At 36.5% G+C, this 27,246-nt stretch overlaps 1 protein-coding gene across 3 annotated transcripts in view; it reads right to left on the bottom strand.

Moving 5' to 3' along the window:
* Window positions 1–27,246, bottom strand: part of FZD3 (frizzled class receptor 3) — a 96,929-nt gene that overhangs the window by 67,996 nt on the left and 1,687 nt on the right. The window contains exon 2 of one of the 3 annotated variants that reach the window (XM_040467001.1): window positions 17,989–18,640. The exons of 1 other annotated variant lie outside the window; for it this stretch is intronic. In XM_040467001.1, coding sequence (XP_040322935.1) covers window positions 17,989–18,177 — 189 coding nt within the window. In that variant the 5' untranslated portion in view covers window positions 18,178–18,640. Of the gene's footprint in view, window positions 1–7,054; window positions 7,212–17,988; window positions 18,641–27,246 lie in introns of those variants that run through there. One more of the 3 variants, XM_040467164.1, reaches the window with a different exon arrangement.

Genomic DNA, 27,246 nt, shown 5'->3' with positions numbered 1-27,246 from the left:
AAAATTTTAAAAAAAAAAAAAAAAAAAAAAAAAAAAAAAAAAAAGAAGTTAAACGTAGATTACCATATGACCCAGCAATTTTACTCCTAGGTATATACCCAAAAGAATTAAAAAATGATGCTCAAGGGAAAACTTGTATATGAATTTTTACAGAACATTATTTGTAATAGCCCTAGAGAGCAAAATAAAGCAAAAACAAGCAAAGAGAAGGAATAAAGAAGAAAAATTGGGGCACCTGGGTGATCAGTCAGTTACGCATCTGACTTCAGCTCAGGTCATCATTTCGTGCGTGGTCCAGGAGTTCAAGCCCTGCATCGGGCTCTGTGCTGACAGCTCAGAGCCTGAAGCCTGCTTCGGATTCTATGTCTCCCTCTCTCTCTGCCCCTCCCCAGCTCATGCATGTGCACGCATGCTCTCTCTCTCTCTCTCTCTCTCAAAAACAAACATTAAAAAATTAAAAAAAAAAAGAAAAAATCAATAAAACTGGAAACAGTAAAATAGAGAAAAATCACTCAAATAAGAGCTGGTTCTTTGAAATTACCAATAAAATTGATTAGCTTCTGGCAAGATTATTTAAGTTTATTTATTTTGAGAGAGAGACAGAGAGAGACAGAGAGAGAGGGAGAGAGTGTGTGTGTGTGTATGGGAGGGAGGGAGGAAGGGAGGGAGAGGGAGAGAGAGAGAGAGAGAATCCTGAGAAGGCTCTGCATTGACAGCATGGAGCCCAACGCGGGGCTTGAACTCTCACAAACCATGAGATCATGACCTGAGCAGAAATCAAGAGTTGGATGCTTTTAACCAACTGAACCACCCAGGTGTCCCTAGCAAGGCTATTAAATAAAAAGGAAAAACACAAATTACCAATACTAAGACTGAAAAAGAAGATGTCACTGAGGCTCCACAGGCATTAAAAAGGCAGTTGGGCGGCGGGGGGGGGGGGGGGCGCCTGGGTGGCTCAGTCGGTTAAGTGACCAACTTCGGCTCAGGTCATGATCTCATGGTTGTGGGTTTGAGCCCCACGTAAGGCTCTGTGCTGAACACTTGCTCGGAGCCTGGAGCCTGCTTCAGATTCTGTGTCTCCTTCTCTCTCTGCCCCTCCCCCAATTGTGTTCTGTCTCACTCTGTCCTTCAAAAATAAATAAATGTAAGGAAAAAAAATTTTTAAATAAATAAAAAATAAAAATAAATAAAAATAAAAGGCAATAAGGGAATATTACAAACAACTCTGTGCACATAAACTAGACGCCTTACATGAAGTAGACCAATTCTTCAAAGTCAGACTACCAAAACTCACTCAAGATGAAGCTGATAATCTGAATAGTCCTGTTAAGTACTAAAGAATTTGAATTTGTGGTTAAAAACCTCCAGAAAAGAAATGTCCAGGCCAGATGGTTTCATAGCTAAAATCTAACATTTAAAGAAATAGTAACACCAATTCTACATAATCTCTTCAAGAAAACAGCAGAGAAGGGAACACATCTCAACTAATTCTATGAAACAAGGGGTGTTTAATATTAAAACCAAACAAAGATAGCACAAAAGAAGAAACTACAGACCAGTATCTCTCATGAACATAAATGTAAAAATCCTTAAAAAACAGTAGCAAAGCAAATCCAAAAATATATTAAAAGCATTATATACCACAACCTAGTAGAGTTTCCTCCAGAAATTCAAGGCTGGCTCAATATTCAAAAACCAATTAATGTAATCCCAAATTACTAGGCTAAGAGAAAAATCGCATTATCATACCAAATGATGCAGAAAAAGCACTCATGAGGGGCACCTGGGTGGCTCAGTTGGTTGAGTGTCCAACTTCAGCTCGGGTCATGATCTCACATTTCATGAGTGCAAGCCCCACATCGGGCTCACTACTGTCAGCACAGAGCCTGCTTCGGATTCTCGGTCTCCCTCTCACTGTCCCTCCCCTGCTTACACTCTCTCAAAAATAAATAAAATGTTAAAAAAAGAAAAAGAAAAAGCACTCATGATTTTAAGTTTTCAACAAACTAGAAATAGAGGATAATTTCCTCATCTTGATAAAGAACATCTACAAACACCCTGCAGCTATCATAATTAATGGTGAAACATGGATTCTTACTCTTAAGATTGGAAATAAGGGAAGGATGCCTATTCTTACCACTCTTATTCAACATGGGACTGGAAATCCTGCCAATACAATAAAGCAAGAAAAGGAGAAACTGGAAAAAGAAAACTGTTCCTATTTGCAGGTGACATTATTGTCTACGTAGAAAATCCCAAGGCATTTACAAAGAACACCTCTTTGAACTAGTGAGTTCAGTAAGGTTGCAGGACACAAGAAAAACATACAAAAACTCCAATTATCTCTATATAGATTTGCATTCCATATATAAAGAGCACATGAAAAACTAAAACAATACACTTATAACCACAAAAGAAAGAAAGAAAGAGAAAAAGAAAAAGAAAGAAAGAAAAAACACCTGCGTAGAAATTCAACAAAACATGTAAAGGACTTGTATGCAAAAAACCATAAAACGCTGATAAAAATAAATCAAGGAATATAAAAAAAAAGACAGATATATACTTGTGTTAGTTTGCTAGGGCTACTGTAACAAAGTACCATAAGCTGAATGGCTTAAACAACAGAAATTCACTGTCTCATATATCTAAAAGCTAGAAGTCTGGGGGCGCCTGGGTGGCGCAGTCGGTTAAGCGTCCGACTTCAGCCAGGTCACGATCTCACGGTCTGGGAGTTCGAGCCCCGCGTCAGGCTCTGGGCTGATGGCTCAGAGCCTGGAGCCTGTTTCCGATTCTGTGTCTCCCTCTCTCTCTGCCCCTCCCCTGTTCATGCTCTGTCTCTCTCTGTCCCAAAAATAAACGTTAAAAAAAAAAAATTAAAAGCTAGAAGTCTGAATCAAGATGTCGACAGAACCATGTTTGCTCTGCAGATGCTAGAGAAGGATCTGCTCCAGGCCGCTCTCCTAGCTTTTGGTATCCTCAGATTGTGATAGCATAAATCTGATCTTCACATTGCTTTCCCCCTGTGCCTCTTCACATCATCCCTCCATGTGTGTCTGTGTCCAAATTTCCCTTTTCTAAGGATACCAGTCATAACTGAATTAGGGCCCCTTCCTACTCCAGTATGACCCCATTTTAACTAATTACACTTGTAATGATCCTACTTCCAAAAAAGGTCACATTCTGAGGTACTGGAGTTAGAACTTCATCATATGTTTTAGGGGGACTCAATTCAACCCGTAACAACACTCACTGTTCATGGTTTGAAGATTCAACATTAAAGATGCCAATTCTTCCCCAAAAGATTTCCAGATTTAACGAAATTTTTATCAAAACTCAGCATGACTGTTAGTAGATAAAAAGGAACTTATTCTAAAATTATATGGGAAAAACAATAGGTTTTGAAAAAAAAAGTGGAAAGAATCATGCTATCCAATTTTAAGACTTACTATATTGTTAACAGTAATCAAGACAATGTGGAGAATCAGTGGAGACAATGTGGACAATCAGTGGAGAGACAGATACAAAAGATCAACAGAACATAAAGAGAACCCAGAATTAAACCGAAGAATGGACAACTGATTTTTGAGAAAAGAGCAAGAGCAATTCAATGGTGAAAGGATAGTTTTTTCAATAAATTGTGCTGGAACCAGAGGACATTAATAGACAAGAAAATGAACCATACTTTATACAGATTAACTCAAAAGTGATCATGGATTTAAATGTACAAAACAAATAAGAAAGAAGAAGAAGAAAGAAGAAAGAAGAAAGAAGAATCTTCTGGACCAAGAGTTAGGTGAAAAGTTCTTAGAAATTATACCAAAAGGACAATCCATAAAGGAAAAAAAAATTGGTAAATTGGACTTAATTTTAACATTTACAACTTTTGTTCTCTTCAGGACCTTGTTAAAAGGATATAAAGACATGCTACAGACTAGGATAAACTATTTGCACACCATACATCCAATGATGGATTTGCATCCAGAATATATATGGCATTCTGAAAACTCAAAAGAAACCATTGCAAAATGAACAAAAGACATAAACAGATATTTAACCAAAAAGGATACATGAATGGCAAATGAGCACACGAAAAGATGTTCACTATCACTAGCCACAAGGGAAATGTAAATTAAAATCACATGAGGTATCACTATATACATATATACTATATATATATTAGAAAAACTGAAATAAAAAACTGTGATAATACCAAATGATAGTAAGAATGCAGACAAAGTAAATCTCTCATACACTGCTGGTGAGAATGTAAAAAAAATTTTTACATTTATTTATTTTTGAGAGACAGAGAGAGACAGAGCATGAGCAGGGGAGGGGCAGAGAGAGAGGGAGACACAGAATCAGAAGCAGGCTTCAGGCTCTAAGCTGTCAGCACAGAGAGCAATGCAGGTCTTGAACCCACGAATCGTGAGATCATGACCTGAGCCGAAGTCAGACGCTTAACCGACTGAGCCACCCAGGTGCCCCTGTTGGTGAGAATGTAAAATGGTACAACCACTATGGAAAATAGTTCAGCAGTTTCTTAAAAATCCAAATATATGCTTATCACATGATCCAGCAATTACACTCCTGGGCATTTGTCCCCCAAAATAAAAATGTATGTCTACACAAAAACCTATACACCAATGTTCATAGCAACGTTATTTGTAATAGCAAAGAACTGGAAACTGAAATGTCCTTCAATGGGTGGTTGATTAAACAAATTGTGGTATATCTATAAAACAAAGTATTCTGAAATTAAAAATAATGACTACTGATACCTGGAATAACCAGTATGGATCCCAAACGGTATTATGCTAAGTGAAATAAAACCAATCTCAAAAGATTATGTACTATATGATTCCATTTATACAACATTCTTGAAATGACAAAATTATAGAGAACAAAGTAGTGGTTGCTTAGGATTGGAAAAAGGGAGGAGAGAGAAAATAAGCATGAGGGAGTTCCTTGGTGGTGATAAAACAGTTCTTTAATGGTATATATTTTATATATAATTTTTATATATTTTATATATATTTAAGGGAAATATATCTATATCTGTGTATTTATATCTATATATAATTACAAAGACTAGGGGTGCCTGGCTGGCTCATTTGGTGAAGCATGCAACTCTTGATCCTGAGTTCAAGCCCCATGTTAGGCACAGAGCTTTTTTTTTTAAATTGCAGGGGCACCTGGGTGGCTCAGTCGGTTAAGCGTCCAACTTCAGCTCAGGTCATGATCTCAGGCTTGTTGAGTTCAGACCCGGAGTCAGGCTCTGTACTGACAGTTTGGAGCCTGGAGCTTGCTTGGGATTCTGGGTCTCCCTTTCTCTCTGCCCCTCCCTTGCTCATGCTCTGCCTGTCTTTCTCAAAAATAAACAAACATTAAAAAAATAAACATTTTAAAAAGTTGCAAAGACTACACATAGATGGACAAGTGCATATACACACACAAAACTGAGTACATGTAAAAACTGATGAAATATGATAAGGCCTGTAAATAATGTCTATAGTACCAATGTTAATTGCCTAGTTTTGATGCTGTATGCTAGTTATATAAGATACTAAGACAGGGTGGGGGGGTAGCAGGTAGGGGTGGAGCAGGCTAGGTAAGGTACAAAGAATTTCTCTGTACTGTTTTGTAAATTACTATAAAATTAAAAATTAAAAACATATCCACATGCTAATGATACATGTACATATATGCACATGTATGCCTTTTAATGTATGTCTTAGGTCTCAAAACTTGCTTGGTACTTAGCAATATATAAAATACCAACCAATCCATACCAACCAATCCAATATCGCTGTGTTACTATGTTAGTTAAACCTCCATTGATTTGAGTGGCTATTTTGTGCTGCCTGCAATGAGCCTAAAGCTAAAACTTCGTGCTTTTGCCATTTATTAGCTATTAAGTATCCTGTGATGAGTATCTCAGCTAGTTAATTACTAACACTAAAGGGACAGGCAGTGTTCTAAGTGTCTTACACACATTATCTCATTTAATCCTCTCAATAATCCCATAAGGTAGGTACTATTAGTAATCACATTTTATAATATATATGAAGAAAATGAGACACAGAAATCAAGTAACTTGCCCAAGATCACAGAGCTACAAAGAGACCCAAGAGTCAAGACCCTGACATTCCTGTCTAGAGCCCTTGAACTTAATGTTCTACATAACCTCCCTAAACTTCAATTTTCTCCTCTGTAAAATGGTCTTAAGAACATATAAATAATAGTATATTCAACAGTTAGCATACTGAACCCAGCAAAAGCTTTAAAAAGGGATTAAGGAAGCACTGCAAGTTAACAGAGCAATAGCAATCCTATAAGGTGGGTGTAAGGAACCCTGAATTCCCTGTTCTCAACAAGTAAAAGTCAACTGGAATGATGTGATTAAAAAGAAAAACAAAACATGGATGAATATCAAAGTCATTATGCTGGGTAAAGGAAACCAGACCCAAAAAAAAAAAAAAAATTGGTACCATATGATTATATAAAACTCTAGTAAATGAAAACTAATCCACAGTGACAGAAAACAGATCACTAGTTGCTTGGAGCAGGGTGTAACGATGGGGGTAGACTACAAAGGCACACAAGAAAGCTTTTGAGGTAATAGAAATGTTCTATATCTTGATTGTGTTGATTGGTTTCATGGGTATATAATTTGTCAGAACACTGAACACTTTAGGTGAAGTTGTGTATATATACTGTACCTCAATAAAGCAGTTATACAAAAACAAAAATATTAATATTTTTCAAATGAGCAAATTGCGTTGACTAACAATTTTAAACTCAGCAAAATCAAAATTAAATGAGGTAGCCTGAATACTGTAAAGCCGAGAATATATAAGAAATACTATTAAAGTTCTATCAAATAGAAAAACAATTTAGCTGATTAATTTTTTAAAGATTCCTACTGAGTACCTCCTTAAATAGTAATACTTTTGTTCACTAAATCAAGACCAAGGTATACGAAGTTTACAAACTGAAAAGTAACTTTCTAAAATTAAATTTCTGGTTTCTACAACAAAGGTGCAGTACATGGAACCTTCTATTCTTTGTTCAAATTCAAATCAACCAAGCCTTTGTGCTCCCATTCTCTTTCTTCTTTCAAATTTCCATTCCTGTTACCATAGGAACCTGGTAGCTGACAAGCCTTCAAGCAAGCAACAGCCCAAGCTTAGCAAGGGGTATGAAAAGGGAACAGAGTCAAAGGCCAAAATTTGACTCATGAGAATCAGAATTCCAATCTTTGTCATTCTACAAAGGGTCTGGTAACCATAGAAACTGTATCCTACTGGGTTTGGGAATATTATGACTAAATTCACTAAGTGTGAAACCAAATGTGGAATGGTCTTGGAAATTCAAAAAAATGGTATTCATTCTATTTCAGATCCAAATTAGAATAAGAAATTATTCAAAAACAACTTTTTACAATAATTTTAAATGATTAAAAATAAGACCTTTAAAAAACTCCTTTTCTGTAAAAATAAATTCTCAATGAGAAAGGATCTAAAACTTCAGGAATTTTGTATTAAAAAAAGTTCTAGGTTTGAAGAACACCTTTAACCTATAAATTTGCTTTTCTTTTACAAATCTTAATTAAAAAAAAAGTCTTGAGATAGCGGTTTGCAGAAATTTGCCATTATGAGAGGAACATGTTTATCTTCTTAAGTCAATGAAGAGTTCCCAGAGCAACCCGTAACATTTGACTTTAAGGAAGCAAATTTTAATATTTCAAATATCATGAACAGTTCAGAACTATGGTTTCTCTCAAAGGATAAAACTTTACAAAATTCCACCACACTTCATAATTTAATTGGAAATAAGTATTTTAAAGGTATTTCTTTAAAGTGATTTGTCATACAAGAAAATCAAAGAAAAAATTTTTTAACTTTTTCCACAGAGTCAGAAATAAATAAATGCAATTAATTCTCTACTACTTCTATGTACATTTTTCTATTTAGAAGATTCTTAATTACTGACAGGTTTCCCTGTCACACAACAGACTTTTCAAGCTACTTCACTAGATTGTTGTTTGCTTAGGGAAAACCACCTATGAATACTAACCCAAACAAAAGATAATAAGGGAAATAAATTTGATAATACATGTATTCTGAAGATATAAACCATGAATTGCAAGAATATAATCAAATTTCGTTTTCTAAAAAGCCTACCTACAAAACGTTAATTACTACTACTACACAGGGGTACATTATACTGTTTTCTTACAAAAATCAACAAAAAAAATCTTTCTAGGCCCATTCAAATACTTTCTACAACTGATCCCTTTCACATAAGATCCTTTGTTTCAGTCATTCAAAATATATTTAATATACGAACTCTTAGGTACTACAACTGAGAACTAAACAAAAAAGAACAGTTTGGATTATTAAAAAAAAAAAGTTTCTGTACTAATGTTACTATTTTAAAGGCACAATATGTTTCTTACAGAAAAATAAAAAAATACAAACATTAAATAAGACATAGAAAACACAAATAAATTGTACTAATTCAGGAAAACCACTGTTGGCCTTGGTGAAAATCCTTCCACATCACTTATTCTGCATAAACATGCATATATATTTTTTTAAACAAAAACAGGATGATACCATACATGTTATCTACTTTATCTACTTTTTTTTCCTACTTAATAACGTATCAAATCCAACCTTTAGAATTCTGACAAAAGATAGAGACTATTTAAGGCAGAAGGAACATTAAGGGCCTAGAGATGGGAAAGGTGGGTTGCTCTGTTCTTTTGCGTAATTACATCACTTATAAGTACAAACACATAAATGTTCAAAGTTCTGAGTCACTCTGACCAGTTGTTCCTCACCCCTGAAAAGGCAAAGTAAAATACTAGTGTTCACAGTTACGTAGTACTCTTGGTACTGGGATTACCATCCCCATTCCCATCCAGCACACTCCTATTTACAACTCCAGGAGATCAAGTGCTTAGATATAACATCATAACCCTGACCAAGTCTGACTACTATCATCTCTTAAGGAACTTACAGTTTATAAAGTTCATTAATTAATTCAAACACTTATTTAGCACCTCCTATGTGTGAGGCATTATGTTGGGTACTAGGTATACAAAGATGAATAAGGACAAGCTCTGGTTTCAAAAGCAAAAGACAGAAAACCCGAATGTCCATTAACAGTAATTGAATGAAAAAAAATGAGAACAACTTAACACCCATTAGGATGACTATTATAAAAACAAAAAACAAAAATAAAAAATAACAAGTGTTAGCGAGAATGTGGAGAAACTGGAACCTTTGTGGCACTGCTGATGGGAATATAAAATGGAGCAACTGCTATGGAAAACAGTATGGTGGTTCCTCAAAAAATTAAACAGAATTATCATATGTCCCAGCAATTCCACTTCTGGGTATATATCCCCAAAAATTGAAAGCAGGGATTCAAACAGGTATTTACACACATGTTCACAGCAGCATTATTTGTCATAGACAAGAGGTCGAAGGAACTCAAGTGTTTGATGGATGAGTGGATAAACAAAATGTGGTGTGTATATATACCATGGAATATTATTTGGTTTTAAACAGAAAGGAAATTCTGGCATATCCTACATGAATGAACTTTGAAGACATTATGTTAAGTGAAATAAGCCAGTCACAAAGGAGAAATATTATATGATTCCTCTTATTATTGGGTACTTAGAGTCGTCAAACTCAGAGAGAAAGAAGAATGGAGGGAGGGTGCCAGGGGCTCGGAGGAGGGGAGAATGGGGAGTTATTGTTTACTATGTACAGAATTTCAGTTTTGTTAGATGAAAAAGTGCTACGGATAAATAGTGGTTATGACTACATAACAAGATGAATATACTTAATGCACTGAACTATAGTGCACAATCCTTAAAAGGATTGGAATGGTGAACTTTACATGTATTTTGCCAGTTAAAGCAAATATTTGTAATGAATAATATCTGTAAATATTACTATGGAATATCCATGATATTATTGTTAAACGGAAAAATATAGAGAAAATACTCTATCAAAGAAAGGTAAAAGAATATATGTTTATTACGTAAACATTTCACATAAATATATTTATGATTTTTCAATGGAAGAATAAGCAAAAAAAGTTTTTAAAATGACTACATTTAGGAGGAAGGAAAGAACAAGGTAGAAGGGAAAGGGCCAGAAACTAAACTTCTCTGAATATATCTTGTTCTATATATAAAATTGTAAAACACAATTATAAAATAAATTTTAAGTTTATTAATTTTGAGCAGGGGAGGGGCAGAGAGAGAAAGGGAGAAAGAGAATCCCAAGCAAGCTCTGCACCAGCAGCACTGAACCCAATGCAGTGCCTGAAGTCACAAACCATGAGATCAAGAGTCACTCAACTGAATAAGCCACTAAATTTAGACCAAAAAAATTTTTTTAAGTTATTCCTCAAAAAATGAAACATAGGAATCTAAATGTGTTTTGAGTTTAACCACACAGAGAAATATTTAACTTTAAATATAAAACTTTAAATATTTAAATTTTTAAATTAAAACTTTAAAGCAGAGTAATTTGTACTGTATATCAATGGTGAGTCACATCCCTAAAGACAAAAATAAGTACAAAACAATCGGCTTTCAATAATCATATTGTTAGTAATAACACTGTTATTATTCTGAAATGATAGAATGTATGTGTATTGTAAAGCTTTAGTATAAGAGAATAGAGGAACAAAAATAAGATTTTAAAATGGTAAATAAAAACTCTGTGATAGAGGCACCAGATGGCTCAGTCAGTTGTATCTAAATCTTGATTTTGGCTCACGTCATGATCTCATGGTTCATGGGATCAAGCCCCCATAGAGCTTTGTGCTGACAGAGTGGAGCCTGCTCAGTATTCTCTCTCTCCCTTTCTGCCCTCCCTCCTCAAAAAAAAACAAAACAAAACAACAACAAAAAAAACTGTGATATTATTTGATTTAAAACATCAATCTAAACTCATGGTGTACTTTAAAAAAATTTAAAAAGTGGGGGAGCCTGGGTGGCTCAGTCAGTTAAGCATCCAACTTCAGCTCAGGTCATGATCTCACAATTCGGGAGTTTGAGCCCCGTGTCAAGCTCTGTGGCTGAGAGCTCAGAGCCTGGAGCCTGCTTCAGATTCTAGGTCTACATCTCTCTCTGCCCCTCCCCTGCTCATGCTCTCTCTCTCTCTCTCAAGAATAAACATTAAAAAATTTTTTAAAACCCTGTGGAGGTTCCTCAAAAAATTAAAAATAGAACTACCCTATGACCCAGCAATAGCACTGCTAGGAATTTACCCAAAAGATACAGGAGTGCTGATGCATAGGGGCACATGTATCCCAATGTTATGGCAGCACTTTCAACAATAGCCAAATTATGGAAAGAGCCTAAATGTCTATCAACTGACGAATGGATAAAGATGTGGTTTACACCTACAATGGAATACTACTTGGCAATGAGAAAGAATGAAATCTGGCCATTTGCAGCAATGTGGATGGAACTGGAAGACATTAAGCTAAGTGAAATAAGTCAGTCAGAGAAAGATACCATATGTTTTCACTCATGTGGATCTTGAGAAATTTAACAGAAGACCATGGGGGAAGGGAGGGGGGAAAAAGTTACAGAGAGGGAGGGAGGCAAACCATAAGAGACTCTTGGATACTGAGAACAAAGTGAGGGTAGATGGCGGTGGGGGAGAGGGGAAAGTGGGTGATGGGGCATTGAGGAGGGCACTTGTTGGGATGAGCACTGGGTGTTATATGGAAACCAATTTGTCAATAAATTATATATAAAAAAGAAATAAAAAACTACAACTGACTATTAAGTATATAAAATGATATTTTAACTTATCCATAATAAGAAAAATGCAAATTAAATCATACTGAGAAGTGAAAAAAAACAATAATAAAAATAATAAATTTAAAAAGTGTTTCCTAGTTTTGTCTACGAATAGGCCTAAAAATGGCTAACCTAGTATCAACAGGCTTAGCACCCAGATAATGGTCTCTAAATATCATTTCGAACTAAAAGGAACCAGTGCTCTCTAGGGAAATCTTTGGTTCAAAGTTTGAGGCAGAATTTTAAGAAAGGAGCTTGGATCATACCAGAAAGCAAGCAAGCTAGAGTAGTGTCAAAAACCCAGGCGCTATCTTGAAGAGGCTCCCACTACCAAAGACAGTGCAGTTAGAGCTCCAATAGGAATAATAACTGGAGTAGGATTGAAACACATCAAATATGTTAAATTCACAAGTTCATAATGATACCTTTAAAAAAAAAAGACTTCAATGGTCACCTCTGAAGGATACTCATTATCTTAAAAACTACTAAATTCAGGAGAATGATCAAGTATATATCCTGTCTTTCTTACATAAACTGTACAAGAGTCTAACTCAACAGTAAAGACAGGAAATTTCTGTTTATAAAGCATCCCAGCTGAGAAAAGAATGACAGAATTAGAATATCACCCTATTACAAAACTTTAATGAATTTACCGATCTAAGAAATGATCAAGAGGGGCGCCTGGGTGGCGCAGTCGGTTAGGCGTCCGACTTCAGCCAGGTCACGATCTCGCGGTCTGTGAGTTCGAGCCCCGCGTCGGGCTCTGGGCTGATGGCTCAGAGCCTGGAGCCTGTTTCCGATTCTGTGTCTCCCTCTCTCTCTGCCCCTCCCCCGTTCATGCTCTGTCTCTCTCTGTCCCAAAAATAAATAAACGCTGAAAAAAAAAAATAAAAAAAAAATAAAAAAAAAAAAGAAATGATCAAGAATGGCTGCTAAAAATTATAAAGAGTGACAACCAAGTATTATAGGCCTATGAAGTATTCTTTAAAAAAATTAAAAAGGGAGACAAAGGAACATGGTAAATCAAACCACACGGATGCAATCGGCAAAATAAAGACTATGGGAAACTCCATATGGCAAACGCATTACAAGAAAAAAAGGAGAGAGGAAAGGGAAGGAGAAATTATATGTTAAAAGAAACTTAAGAGACCTCTCAATTGAATGGGATAGATGAACCCTGATTTGAAAAGCCAACTATAAAAAATGTGAAATGATCAAAGTAATTTGAACATCAACTGGACATATGAGGATACTGACAAAGAGATAAAAGTATGGTGTTTATACATTTTGAAAGAGCCCTTACTTTTTAGAGATTTACACAGAAATATTTATGGATGAAATTATGGTGTTAGAGATTTGCTTCAAAGTAACCCAGCTGGACATGCAGTCACAATTGAAACAAAACTAGCTGTCAGTTGATAATTTTTGAAGCCGGATGATGGGTATATGTTGTCCACTATATTATCTTATCTACATTTCTATATAATTGAGATTTACTATAATAAAAAGGTTTTTTTTTTTTAATTTTTTTTTAACGTTTTATTTATTTTTGAGACAGAGAAAGACAGAGCATGAACAGGGGAGGGTCATAGAGAGAGGGAGACACAGAATCTGAAACAGGCTCCAGGCTCTAAGCTGTCAGCACAGCTCGAACTCACGGACCGCGAGATCATGACCTGAGCCGAGATCGGATGCTTAACCGACTGAGCCACCCAGGTGCCCCAAAAAGGTTTTTTTTTTAATGTTTATTTATTTTTGAGAGAGACAGACAGACAGACAGACAGACAGACAGACAAGAGTGTGAGCAGGGGAGGGGCAGATTGAGAGGGAAACACAGAATCTGAAGCAGGCTCCAGGCTCTGAGCTGTCAGCACAGAGCCTGATGCGGGGCTTGCACTCACAGACTGTGAGATCATGACCTGAGCCGAGGTTGGACGCTTAACCAAACTGTGCCACCCAGGTGCCCCAAAAGTTTTTTTTTTTAAGGTGCAATTTGAGTTTGGATAACAGCAAGACTGGTTCAAACATGTTCTGTTCTTTACAAAAAAAAATTTTTTTTAATGTTTATTTTTGAGAGACAGAGAGAGACAGAGCATGGGGGGGGGCGAGGGGAGGAGCAGAGAGAGAGGGAGACACAGAATCCAAAGCAGGCTCCAGGCTCTGAGCTATCAGCATAGAGCCCAACACGGGGCTCAAACCCATAAACCTGAGCCAAAGTCAGACACTTAACCAACTGAACCAACCCAGGTGCCCCCAAACATGTTTTGATCTTAATGAATCATAAAGAATACCAAGGATTTGAGGCTTTTAGGCTCTGTTGTTCTCAGTAGGATCTATCCCACTGCTAGCCAGCTCTCCATGCTATAGAAAATCTTTAATGCAGATGACAAAAAACAGGAAATGGAGGCAAAACACAAACCATCCCAAAAGTTTTTCCTCTGATTATTCTACAGTGGTCAAGTTTCCTTTAAAAAAAAAAAAAAAGACAAGTGATCAACCTCCTAAAGAGGTAAGAGTGCTTGTTCCACATACTAACTGAAGTTAAAAGGATGACAGGGTGACAGACAACAAGGACTACTATTTTGCATTCACACAGCACTTTAACTTTTCAAAGTTTTTATTTTTATTCTTTTGAGAGAAAGAGGGCACAAGTGAGGGGGAGAGAATCTCACAAGGAGAGAGACAGAGAGAGAAGCAGGGCTCATCCAAAGTAGGGCTCGTGCTCACCCAAGCGGGGCACAAGCTCACGGGATGTGGGACTCGAACTCACAAACCGTGAGATCATGAACTGAGCCGAACTCAGATGCTAACGACTGAGCCACCCAGGTGCCCCTCAAAGTTTTTAAATATACAGATCACTTACATCATTTGATCTTAACAACCTTGTAAAATGGACAGGGAAAAAGAAACACTTCCTAGAAGAAACCAACACAAAGAAGTGACAAAACTAGTTAGTGGCAAAATACAAATTTCTTATCTCCATTTCAGTGCTTTTTCCACTAAACTGTCCCCTTCCTATTCAACTGCATTTATTTAGTATAGGGGGAGAAGCTCTTAAGATCTCTTTTATTACCAATGGAGTCATAAATACCTGATAACGGTGTGGTTGGTAAAGATAGTTACAATTTGTTGACAATTTGTTGTCCACACTGGACAGCTCCCAAAAATTAACTTAGCAATCCACACAGCTCAAAATGGTTTGGAAAACTCAGGAAGGAGGAAAAAAAAAAAGTTGTATTCTATCAAAGGCCACTGATACTCAAAGAGAAAGATACCAAGTTAAGAACTTACAAAAATTTAGCGTGTGTGTCTGTGTATAGATGAATATGTTTTGGAAGGGAGGAACAGAGAAACATACAAAGATCTTTTCTAACTTAATGATGTAATACATTAACCCATTTATTTAAACATGTTCCAATTTCAATGAAAGTACTAAGAACCCTGTATCTACAATGAAAGAACAGCCAACCTGTTGACTATGAATAATCAAATTTGAGATAACCCAGATTCTATATTTCCTCTCATCTGTGGTATCCCTCTCTCACTGCCATATACTATTATATTCCAGGCACTCATCAGTACAGGAATGAACCCTAGACAGGCTTGAAACATGGGCCTGCTAAAAGATGCTGCACTTAGGAAATTATCCTTTAATTCACCAAGTCCCACAATGAACACTCAAAAATGTCCTCCAATTGTTGGCTCCAATGACTTGCTCCTGGTAAAAGCTGACATACATTTTCTGAGAGCAGAGATAGAGGGTGTCATCAGCAGATTCGAGTCCTTGTAAGGACTCAAGATCCTTACTTCCATTTGGAAGGATGTTGTGTTGACTGCTGAGTTCCCATGTCCTCTGCTATTACAGAAACTTTACACTCTCAAACTGACATCTCTTTTTGTCAGTGGCATCACTGTCCTGATATTGACAACCATGCAATAAAAAACTATCTGCAACTTTACTTCAAAGAACTGGAGCCTTCCCTTAGAAAATATTGCCCACTGAGGTGCTCTCCCTTGAACGTGTGAAACTTAAACAGAAGCAACCTTATTGCCAATAAAATATGTAGACTACACAGGCAACTTTAAGAAGAGGTTAGTGACAGTTTACTATGTCATCATCATGAATGTCCCAAGAGCCTACAAACGAATGCAAGTTCATTTGGAACAAATATATTAACTTTTCTAGTACCTTCTCTTTGGGATCATTTAGAAATGGAATATGGAATAGAATTAACATTTGCAGATCACCTTTTGTATGCTATACACTGTGCTAGCTACTTTATAAATTTCTTGTTTAATCCTAACAGCCCTTTAAAGTATTTTTGTTATTACTGCCGTTTCACAAATGAAGAAACCAAGGCTAAGGGACTTGTTAAGGGACTTGTTCAGTCTTAAAGCTACTACAAAGAAGAGTCAAAAGCTGAACCCACATCAGTTCAAATATCTTGATGACTTGCTTCTTACTACCCTATTTCCCAAAGGAATTACATTGATTTATGATACTAAAAACAAAGGTTTTCCTACTTCAATTTCTTTGTGAGAGAATTGATAGTTTCAAAAAACAGCAAGGACTGCTATGCCCAGAACCAAATTAATGTACTAAACCAATACCCATTTTCATATCCTAATCTGATAGTCTATACCAAATCTCTCTTGGCTAGCCCGTACCAAGCTAGTTATACCTTGTATATTCAGAAGAGCAGAAAATGTTTTGTTCAACCTCTATAATATTTTCAAATATTTAGAATATATAAGATGCCCTTCACATTTAAAAATCTATGCTGTCTCTGTCTCAAAAATAAATAAACGTTAAAAAAAATTAAAAAAAAAAAAAGGGGGCGCCTGGGTGGCTCAGTTGGTTGCGCGTCCGACTTCAGCTCAGGTCACGATCTCACGGTCCATGGGTTCGAGCCCTGCGTCGGGCTCTGGGCTGATGGCTCAGAGCCTGGAGCCTGCTTCTGATTCTGTCTCCCTCTCTCTCTCTGCCCCTCCCCCGTTCATGCTCTGTGTCTCAAAAATAAATAAATGTTAAAAAAAAATTTTTTTTAAATCTATGAACAATAATCTTTCTACCAATTTTCCTAGACACACTTATGCTAGTCTACTTGGAAGTAATGAATCTTTGGGTTTTACCATAAAATGAAAAATTCCAAAACACATAGGCCTCAATGTGCTGAAAACACTGTAACAACAGATTAAAGGCTAAAGTAGAAAACATTCTACGTATAATTATTATTAGCTCCATTTTACAAGAAGCTTTACATAGCAAAGAAACTACGGTAAGAAAGTTCATGTAATTTGCCTAAAGTAATAAAGCTAGAAAGTGACAGAGCTAGAATTCAAACCCAGGTTTGTATAAGCCTATGCTCCCTACTGCCACCATCCACGGCCTCCCTGATTCTCACCTGGTAAACATATTATCCTTGTCCACAATTCTAAAACCTCTACAGAAATGCATGCATATTTATGTAAACCTACTGTTAACTGTATTCATTGATTTGCCATAGTTTCTAAAGTAAAATCATTAAAAAGTTACCTGAAGAGTTACCACTAGAAAAATTCAAGAAAGGCAACAAATTTTCATAAAATTGTGACAGGTCAACAACATAATTTACACAACCAAACCTTCATTCATCAGGAGTGATCCTTCTTAAATTGATGTGAACAAAGTAAAATGAGAAAAATGTTTTTAAATTTTAAGAAAATTCAAATATGACAAACCACCAGCCTAAAGGCTGAACAAAAGAATTTATTTCACAAGATGTTACCTTCAATACTTAAGGATTGATTTGTGAATATTATTATTATAGTCTACTCTTTATCTGAGGTTTTATGATCAGCCAAACAGGAAAAAAATGTAATCATAACTTGCACAATTTTGAATTTCTGAATAACTATTATCTCCCATGTACCAGTGTTTCATATTTCTTTATATAAAAACATGTCTAAAAATAGGTCAAGAGTAACATTCCCCAAACATAAATTCTTCAATCTATTAGAGTTTGAACTTAAATCTCTAATTTTTTAATGTACAAGACAGTTAAAAATAATATATTCTTTTGCTGTTATCAGACACTTTCATTAGATTAGTAACAAGACAATGTAAGAATCATTGTCTAAGATATGTCAAATAATAGAACAAGTCTTACCTCCATTGCTAAAGCAGCTGTCTGTTGGTCATAGTGATTCAGAAGATTAGGCATGAAGGTAGTATTATAAGGCAAATCTTGGCACATCCTCAAGGTAATAGGTTCGCAAGAAAACAAACTGTGCCCACCTATATGCCCCACAAATATAGTCAAGGGCCAAACGTAGAAGACAATCCAACTCATAGCCATCCTTCCTGGATCTGAATGAGATTCGGATGATGAGGCCTACTCAATATGTATTTTAGATCTTTATACACCTGCAGGTCTCAGCTTGAAAGTTTTTCTTCTATATCTTACTGTTAAGTTCTTCAAACAGTTAAATACTCTGCACCGTCAGAGGTTTGTTAGCTTGATCTCACAAAAGGCATTTGTTTTTGGTTTCACAATATGGGAAAATGACATCATCTTGTCTCTTCTTTTCATTTTATTACATAGGGCACATTTGGCCAACATATCAAGTTGATCAACCACATTCCCAAACAACAGATTCCATCTTAGGAGAAGAGCTATTTCTTCCTCTGATTGAAATATCTGAGAAGTATTTTTTAATGAAAGAAATTAATTTCCTCTCAAAATCTTTGATGAGTTCAGTGACGTTGCAGGATACAAAATCAATATACAAAAATCTGTGTTTCCGTACACCAACAATGAACTAAGAGAAAGAGAAATAAAACAATCTTTCATGAAAGATGTCATACTGACCTAATAGATAAAATACATGAGTATTTCAGAGACACAGTAGAGTTTTTCTACTTATCATTTATGCTATAGATATACTAAGACAATCCTTAACCAGAATTTAAAGGCAAATTTTCTTCCCTCAATTGCCAACATACGGTTTTATTTCTTATCTAGAATGGCAGTTTTTCATTTGTCACAGATATAACTGATCCATTTTAAAAAATGCTTATGCTATTGTCCTAATTTAAATATGCCATAATTGGAACTATTAAATTTAAAATTTACTTTATGTGTTTTAATCATTAATAGTACATTTTTACATGAACTGGCTTGGCAGAATGTATTTATGAAAAAGGTGAAATATAAATAAATTGAAAGATATGAATTCAAGTCCCTTACTAGCTGTGTAAGTGTAAACGTACTATTTAACTTCTCTGAACTCAGAATTTTTCTTCTGAAGATACTACCTCCTTTACAAGGATGACATATGACTGAACTGAGATAATATATGTAAACATACTTTATAAAATGGTAAAGCAGCATCAAAGATTAGGTAATTTTATTACTGAATCACAGTTATACAAAGGCTACCTCCATCAACCAATAGTGAACTGGCAAATAGAAGGTTCTAAAGTACTATCAGGAAATTTTTCCAACATTACATCATCTTTTTAGATAGTACAAAAACTTTGTACCATAGATGTAGAAATATTTGACTAACAAATGTTTCATTGCACAGCCAGGCTGCAAAGAATAAAAATCATCCCTAAAAAACAACAACAAAAAAAAAAACACAGCAGGAATAGGATTCCCAGTTATGGTTTCCACTAAGCTTTATAGTATTTTCACTTGCTCCTACTTTTCCAGGGGCAAGATACATATCTTATTTGGGGCTGAGAGGTAGTGGACAGGGTAGAAGGTAGGTCTGGTAGGAAGAAAGCATACACTAAGTTGTTATACTTTAACTTGGCTTAATAATGATGTTGAATTTACTTTAATTTCATTTTGTTTTATATGCATTGAGTATTTCTAAGTTTGTTGTGGAAAGTCTGAGCTCGGAAAACATGAGAATGGTCAGGTTCAGAAATTCTCAGAGACACAGGTTAATAAGACAACTTAAATACTAGGGCCCATGACAGTTTAGATCTTGAGACCTGGACTGGTTTCACTGAAGCAGGGAAAGAAACTGTTCTTTGTTCACTCTCAATGCTTGGGACCTCTGCATCCCAAGCTTTAGTTATTAGGCAGAAAAAACTATTCGGATAAAATAAAGCAGTGGTTCAATCTTTCTAGTTTCTTCCTGTAGTACATGGTATTGAGTGGAGGAAGGGAAAAGGAGAGTCTAAGAATTAGAATTTGGAATATTAAGGTTATGAGCCTATCTTTGCTCCAAATGACTAATCTCTCTATACAAAATCTCTAAGTTAGAGATCTTTGCGACAGCTTCTTGGCCTGCCATATTTTTCCTTCCTTCAAACTGGCCCCAGAAATGTGGGGTCTGGCTATATAAAACTGGTAGTAAACATAATCATTTACAATTAAGCTTAATTACATGCAACATAGTAACAATCATGCATACCATTAAATGTGTGTCAAAACTACTGAAAGCTTTATCAGTTTACATTAAAATATCCATGTAAGTTCAGTCTTTGTAGTTTGCTGCTTATGCAGCATGTTCATCTGCTTAGAACTTAAAAAAAAAACAAACTACTAAAGAGAACACTGCTCCTTACTGAATATATATATATAGTAATACCCCAAATTTTTTGAACTTCATTTAAACTGAAGAGTTTTTAAAATTTCACTGTTTCAAATTTGTGGTTCAAAGACAACTACCATATAAAAGAAGAAATGAAAAATACCTCACTGAGTTTTTAAAACTAGATGAGACACCTCCTGATACTTCTTCCCACTTTATTTTACCTGATTTCCTCTCAGTTACTTCTTTTCCTCATGTAGAAGTGAAGCTTCCCACCGCCTTCTAAAATGGTTTCCTTTGTGTACCACAACATCCAAATTACCATATATCAAAACACTCCTGTAAAATCTATTGTTAGGCTGAAGTAGGATGACAATCTTAATATTTTAAGACTGTAGTTTATGATTATTGAAATAAGAAAAAAGTGAACTCAATAAGACAAAAAGAGTAAAAATCTTACTTTATATTTCCTCCAAATCAAAGGGTCTCTCCAATTTTAATGTGTAGCAGATTCATGAATCCCCTCACAAGTCTAAGAAATCTGAATCTCTGGAAAATGAACTGCATTTTCTAACCAATCATCTCAGATACTATTACAAGTTAAGTGGCCCGTAAGTCATGTTTTGAGATATGCTATCCTAAAAGAGTAACAGAGTATAGGTATATTTAAAAATAATTAAATGCTTAGCAAAATACATAAAACAAATTTAAAAAATAAAAGCAAATAAAGAATAACACTTTAATAGAAAAATGGGAGAAGAACATAAACTTATAACCGAACTGCAAATAACCAACAAATATGTGAAAAGATATTCAACTTTACTCATAAAAAAAATGCAAATATGAGAGAACATTTTCACCACTCAGGCAAAAAGAACAACGAAGAGAACACAGGATGGGAGAGGGTACAGAAAAAAAGAACACTTTCAACATTCTAACAACTTGAAATACTACTGTAAACTGGTTGGTATTTTTAAAAAATGGCTACTTACATCAAAAGCCCTTAAAACGTGCACAATTTGATGCAATAAATATATTCTCTATTCTAAGTAAACACACAAGTACATATGATGCATAAACAAAATGTTAGAGTAACACTGTTTATAAAATAAAAAACTAGCTGGGGGCCTGGGGGGCTCAGTCAGTTAAGCAATCCCGCTCTTGATTTCTGCTCAGGTTATGATTTCACAGTTTGTGAGTTTGACCCCACACTGGGCTCTGCACAGGCAGTATGGAGCCTGCTTGGGTCGGTTTCTCTCTCTCTCTCTCTCTCTCTCTCTCTCTCTCTCTCTCGCTCTCTCCCTCCCTCCCTCCCTCCCTCTCTCTCTCTCTCTGCCTACAGCATGGAGCCTGCTTGGAATTCTCTCTTTCCCTCTGCCTCTGTTCCCTCCCCCACTTGCAGTGTAGTGCTCTTTCTCAAAAAAGAAAAAAAAAAAAACCTTGAAACAACCTAAAAGCCTACCAATAAGGGACTTGTTAAAAACAAACAAACAGACAAAAAAACTATGGTACAGGGGCGCCTGGGTGGCTCAGTTGGTTAGGTGTCTGACTTTACCTCAGGTCATAATCTCACGGTTCAGGAGTTCGAGCCCCACACTGTGTTCTGTGGTGACAGCTCTGGGCCTGGAGCCTGCTTTGGATTCTGTGTCTCCCTGTCTCTCTGACCCTCCCCTGCTAGCGTGCGCTCTCTCTCTCTCTCTCAAAAATAAATGGATATTTTAAAAAATTAAAAAACAAAACAAAACACTAAGGTACAGGGGTGCCTGGGTAGATCAGTTGGTTGAGTGTCAGACTCTTGATTTTGCCTCAGGTCATGATCCCAGGTCATGGGATTGAGCCCTGTGTAAGTCTCTGTGCTGAGCATGGAGCCCGTTTAGGATTCTCTCCCTCCTTCCCTCTCTCTTTCTCTCCCCCACTCTCCCAGCTCACTTCTGTGTATGTGTTCTCTCTCTCAAAAAACAAAAAAACCCACTATGGCACAACCACGTAGTGAAATATTACGTAGTCACTAAAAACAATGAGCAAGATCTGTATCTACTGACATGGTAAGACAGCAACAATACAATAGGTAAAAAATAAAATTAAAACAATTTCCTAAACAGCATATATATCCCATTTTTGTGAAAAAAAATGCACAGAATAAAACTATTTCAATTACTTATAAAATAAATGCTCTGAGATTTTATGAAAGAACCTATGGTATATTACTCTGTGTATGAAATAATTAGCTCTGCTAAATCTATAAATGTGTACTGACTGGCTAACAAGAATAAACATTGGCGAATCACTGATTTATTGGCTGCTAATTGAGCAACAAGCCAGGGGACACTCTAATGCCCTACTGCAGGTAGAAAGAAAAGCAAAGAGCAATGATCAATTTAGTTTGAGTAAAAACTGATTTTTGTTAAGTTTATTTATTTTGAGAGAGAGAAAGAGAGACAGACAGACAGACACAGAATCCCAAGCTGATTCCCTGCTGTCAGTGCAGAGCCCTATGCAGGGCTCGAATTCACGAAGCATGAGATGATGACGTGAGCTAAAATCAAGAGTTGGACACTTAACTGAGTCACCAGGGGCCCCAAAACTGTTTTTCAATATATTTTTTTTAACATTTATTCATTTGAGACAGAGCGTGAGTGGGGGAGGGGCAGGGAGAGAGGGAAACACAGAATCCAAAATCCACACAGAATCCAGAGCTGACAGCTCAGAGCCCTATGTGGGGCCAGAACTCACAAACTGTGAGATCATGACCTGAGCCGAAGTCAGATGCTTAACCAACTAAGCCACCCAGGCAGCCACTTGATTTTCAATATTAAAAAAAATCAGATGACCTATCAGCTGAATCAAATGGTATGCACATTTTATTTATTTATTTTTTCAACGTTTATTTTTATTTTTGGGACAGAGAGAGACAGAGCATGAACGGGGGAGGGGCAGAGAGAGAGGGAGACACAGAATCGGAAACAGGCTCCAGGCTCTGAGCCATCAGCCCAGAGCCCGACGCGGGGCTCGAACTCACGGACCGCGAGATCGTGACCTGGCTGAAGTCGGACGCTTAACCGACTGCGCCACCCAGGCGCCCCATGTATGCACATTTTAAAAGAACTCTTCAGGGGTGCCTGGGTGGCTCGGTTGCTTAAAGTGTCCAACTCTTGATTTCAGCTCAGGTCATGATCTCAGGGTTCATGGGATCAAGCCCCACATCGGGCTCTGCACTGACAGTGCAGAGCCTGCTTGGGATTCTCTCTCTCAAAATAAATAAACAAACACTAAGAGAAAAAACAAACAAACAAAACAAAAGGGGGCACCTGGTGGCTTGGTCAGTTAAGTGTCCAACTTCAGCTCAGGTCATAATCTCATAGTTCGTGAGTTCAAGCCCCACATCAGGCTGTGCGCTGACAGCTCGGAGCCTGGAGCCTGCTTCGGATTCTGTGTCTCCCTGTCTCTCTGCTTCCCCACCCCTGTTCCTGCTCTGTCTCTCTCTATATATTCAAAGTAAATATTTAAAAAAATTTTTTAATAAATAAAAGAACTTTTGATATATATTCCAAATCTCTCTTTAGTAACAATGAGATACTGCTTCTAAACAGGATTGCGTGGGTAACAAAAGTGATTTTTCCTAAGGTTTTCCTAAAGTACAACCTAGGAAAAAGTTGCAAGTTGAAGTTACAGATCTATAGAAAATAGAGAAGATCATGGACCCAAAGAGGTCCTGCCAATGTAACAGCAACTCTTAAACAAAGATTAACAGTCATTTTGGCATTCTTACTGATATTACATTGTTTACTATAGGAATCTGCAATGTCTCAAATAAATAAAGGAACCTGCTAAGTTAACATAATTGGAGTAAACACCATCAGAGGCCAGGGCTCATCAGAAAGTGAGTGATATAGCAATAGCTGTTCATGCCCTACTTGTAGGAAAAGACACACACTCCTTTGCAGAGCAATGAAAGATGCTTGGAAAACTAAGTTACTTGATTATCGTTCCATTAGAAAACAAAAGGACTTGACACATCTAATTTTTATGAAAGTGTAACATCAGAAATCTGATCTTACCAGCTTTCCTTTGAATATTAACTTTAAAAGCCCTTAAAATAGGGGCACCTGGGTGGCTCAGTTGGTTAAGCTCCAACTTCAGCTCAGGTTATGATCTCACAGTTCGTGGTTTGAGCCGCGCGTCAGGCTCTGTGCTGACAGCCTGGAGCCTGCTTCAGATTCTGTCTCTCTCTCTCTCTCTCTCTCTCTCTCTCTCTCTCTCGCTCTCTCTCCCTCCCACTCTGACTCTCTCTCTCTCTCTCTCTCTCTCTCTGTCCCTCCCCCACTCATGCTGTCTCTCTCTCTCTCAAATATAAACATTAAAAATTTTTAAAAATAAATAAAAAATAAAATCCCTTAAAATAAAATAAGCCAAGTATCTGTCCTGAAAAACAGCAATAAAGGGATAGGAGGGGCGCCTGGCATAGCTCAGCTGGTTGAGCATCTGACTCTTAATTTTGGCTCAGGTCATGATCCCAGAGTCATGGGATCAAGCCCTGTGTGTGGCTCCACTGAGCTTAGAACCTGCTTAAGATATTCTCTCTCTCTCTCTCTCTCTCTCTCTCTCTCCCCCTCCCTCCCTCTCTCCATCTCAAAATAAAAAAAGGGGAGGGGGGTAGGAGATGCAACTTTTAGGAGGCTATTTTCAGGCTGGCTACAAAGCCAGACCCAAAAAACACAGGTGGGAAAAGCAGGATGCAGCAACTGAAGAGGAAAGCAGACTGAATCCAGAAATACTGACAAAGTAGGCCCTGAGGGCTGTCAAGAGGGTCCCGCAAAAGATTATGTTCAGTAATTCTATTTCAATTCACATTGTCTGTGCAGAAAGTGATCCATTTCATCATTCTCAGTTCAGATTTAATTTTCTTGACACCTTATATGTATATACAACGTTTTGCATTTCCAATTCAGAAATACCATCCAAAGGTTGTCTCACACACAGGGGCTACAGTGGGAACAGGAGGGATATTCTTTGTCTTCTTTCAGTTTCCCAAGAATGCACTGCAAGGACCAGCAATGACTATTTCTTGATAATGAAGTTCCTCCTCCAAGGAAAATTACTGTATTGTTAGAGAAAATATACAGTCAAAGCATATTCACTAAGTGTCACTTTCCTTTTCCTAAAATCCGTATGTCCTTTGGCCATTTGTTTTCCACATCTTATTATCTAAAAAATAAATTCAGTCTCAAAATTTTGTTTCCTGGTTGCTGAGTTTATATAGTTTCATATTTAATGCAAGGGCCTCAATTCCTATTAATCTCAGAATGAGGATTTCTTTTCAGGTCTATTTGATCTAATTTTTAAAGTCCATCTGTGCCACAAATAACCTAATCATACAATGTGCTCAGTGATGACAGGGTTTAAAAACCCAAACAGGAAAAACAAATACATTTAGGTTCAAAATCAAAATGAATGGTAGACATCAAAATACAGTCTAAAGAAAACGGAAAAGCTTTTATAACCAACTTGAAAACAAAATGGAAAGTTAAAGGGGTGCCTGCCTGGTTCAGTGGGTAGAGCATGTGACTCTTAATCTTGGAGTTGTGAATTCAAGCCCCACATTGGGTATAGGTTTTTTTTTGTTTTTTTTTTTTTTTTTAATCCAGGGGTACCTGGATGGCTCAGATTAGGCATCGACTTCAGGTCAGGTCATGATCTCGTGTCTCATGAGTTCGAGCCCCATGTCAGGCTCTATGCCAACAGCTTGGAGCCTGCTTCGAATTCTGTGTCTCCCTCTCTGTCTCTCCCCTGCTCACACTCTGTCTCTCTCTCAAAAATAAAACAATTAAAAAAATTTTTTTAATTAAATCTTTAAAAAAAGGAAAAGTTAAAAGATGGCCAGATTCTGAACTAAAAAAAAAAAAAAAAAAAATCAGATTGCAATTCTAGCCCAGTTTCCTCTTCCAATTAAAATCTATTAATCAGAAAACTCTCTAATACCAAGCCCGATTTTTCCCTTAGCAAGGTTGTATGGTTTGTATGCTTTGGCTATAAAATTATTTCAGTAAGATAAAATTTAGAGACCAGGATTTCAGTTAAAACCTCTTTCCTGGCCAGTAAAGAGTTGTCACTTTTTTTCCCAAATCTATATTGAATAATTTCTTCAACATGTACTTTCCAAATCATTCTTTTTATTTGATTTATTGCTCTTTTATGTGGGCAGCTACAGCTTTAAGTAGCCATAGTTCTAGAGTTTTAGGGGTTAAAAATACCATAAAGATAACATCACCTCTGTGAAAAGTAAAGATGTACCACATGTTTCCTAAAGAAAATAAAATCAACAGCAGCCTAACATCAACAAATTAATATGCTCAGAATTACTTTTGAGTATACAATCTGATAGTTTTACTAACAAACTAATATGAAATTTAAGATAGGTAGAGTTTCTCCTGAAGCCAAATGGGAAACAGAGGACTTATTATGAGTTAAACTCCTTTCTCCTTCTCTGATGGCAAAGCCTTCCACGCTGTACAATACAAAGGAAGAATGTGCACTTTATTAAGTTGCTCTCAACATTCCCTACTTCAAATATTTCAATCATGGAACTCCCAAGAAAAACCCACCTAAATAAATGCCCAAAGCACAAAATAAAGCTCAAAGGAATACAGCAGCTAAAATGGGGAAATGAATGATAGAGCTCACAGTCGTTTCTTCTATTAATGGGACACTCTTACAGATTTAGAAGAGGTGTAGAGGTAGAGAATATTAGTAAGTGGATGAGATTTAAAAAAAAAAGTAGGAAAGGAAAGGGAGGATGGTAGGTTTTATTATTTACTTACTCTCCTAATAGTTTCAAAACATTTGGGGGGCTGAGGAGGAACATGTTATTTCACTAAATA

The sequence above is a fragment of the Herpailurus yagouaroundi genome, unplaced genomic scaffold, assembly GCF_014898765.1.
Source record: "Herpailurus yagouaroundi ecotype Mexico unplaced genomic scaffold, PumYag 28, whole genome shotgun sequence".
NCBI classification, from domain to species: Eukaryota; Metazoa; Chordata; class Mammalia; order Carnivora; family Felidae; genus Herpailurus; species Herpailurus yagouaroundi.
The sequence above is the reverse complement of the archived record's forward strand: the minus strand, read 5'-3'. Positions and strand labels throughout refer to the sequence as shown.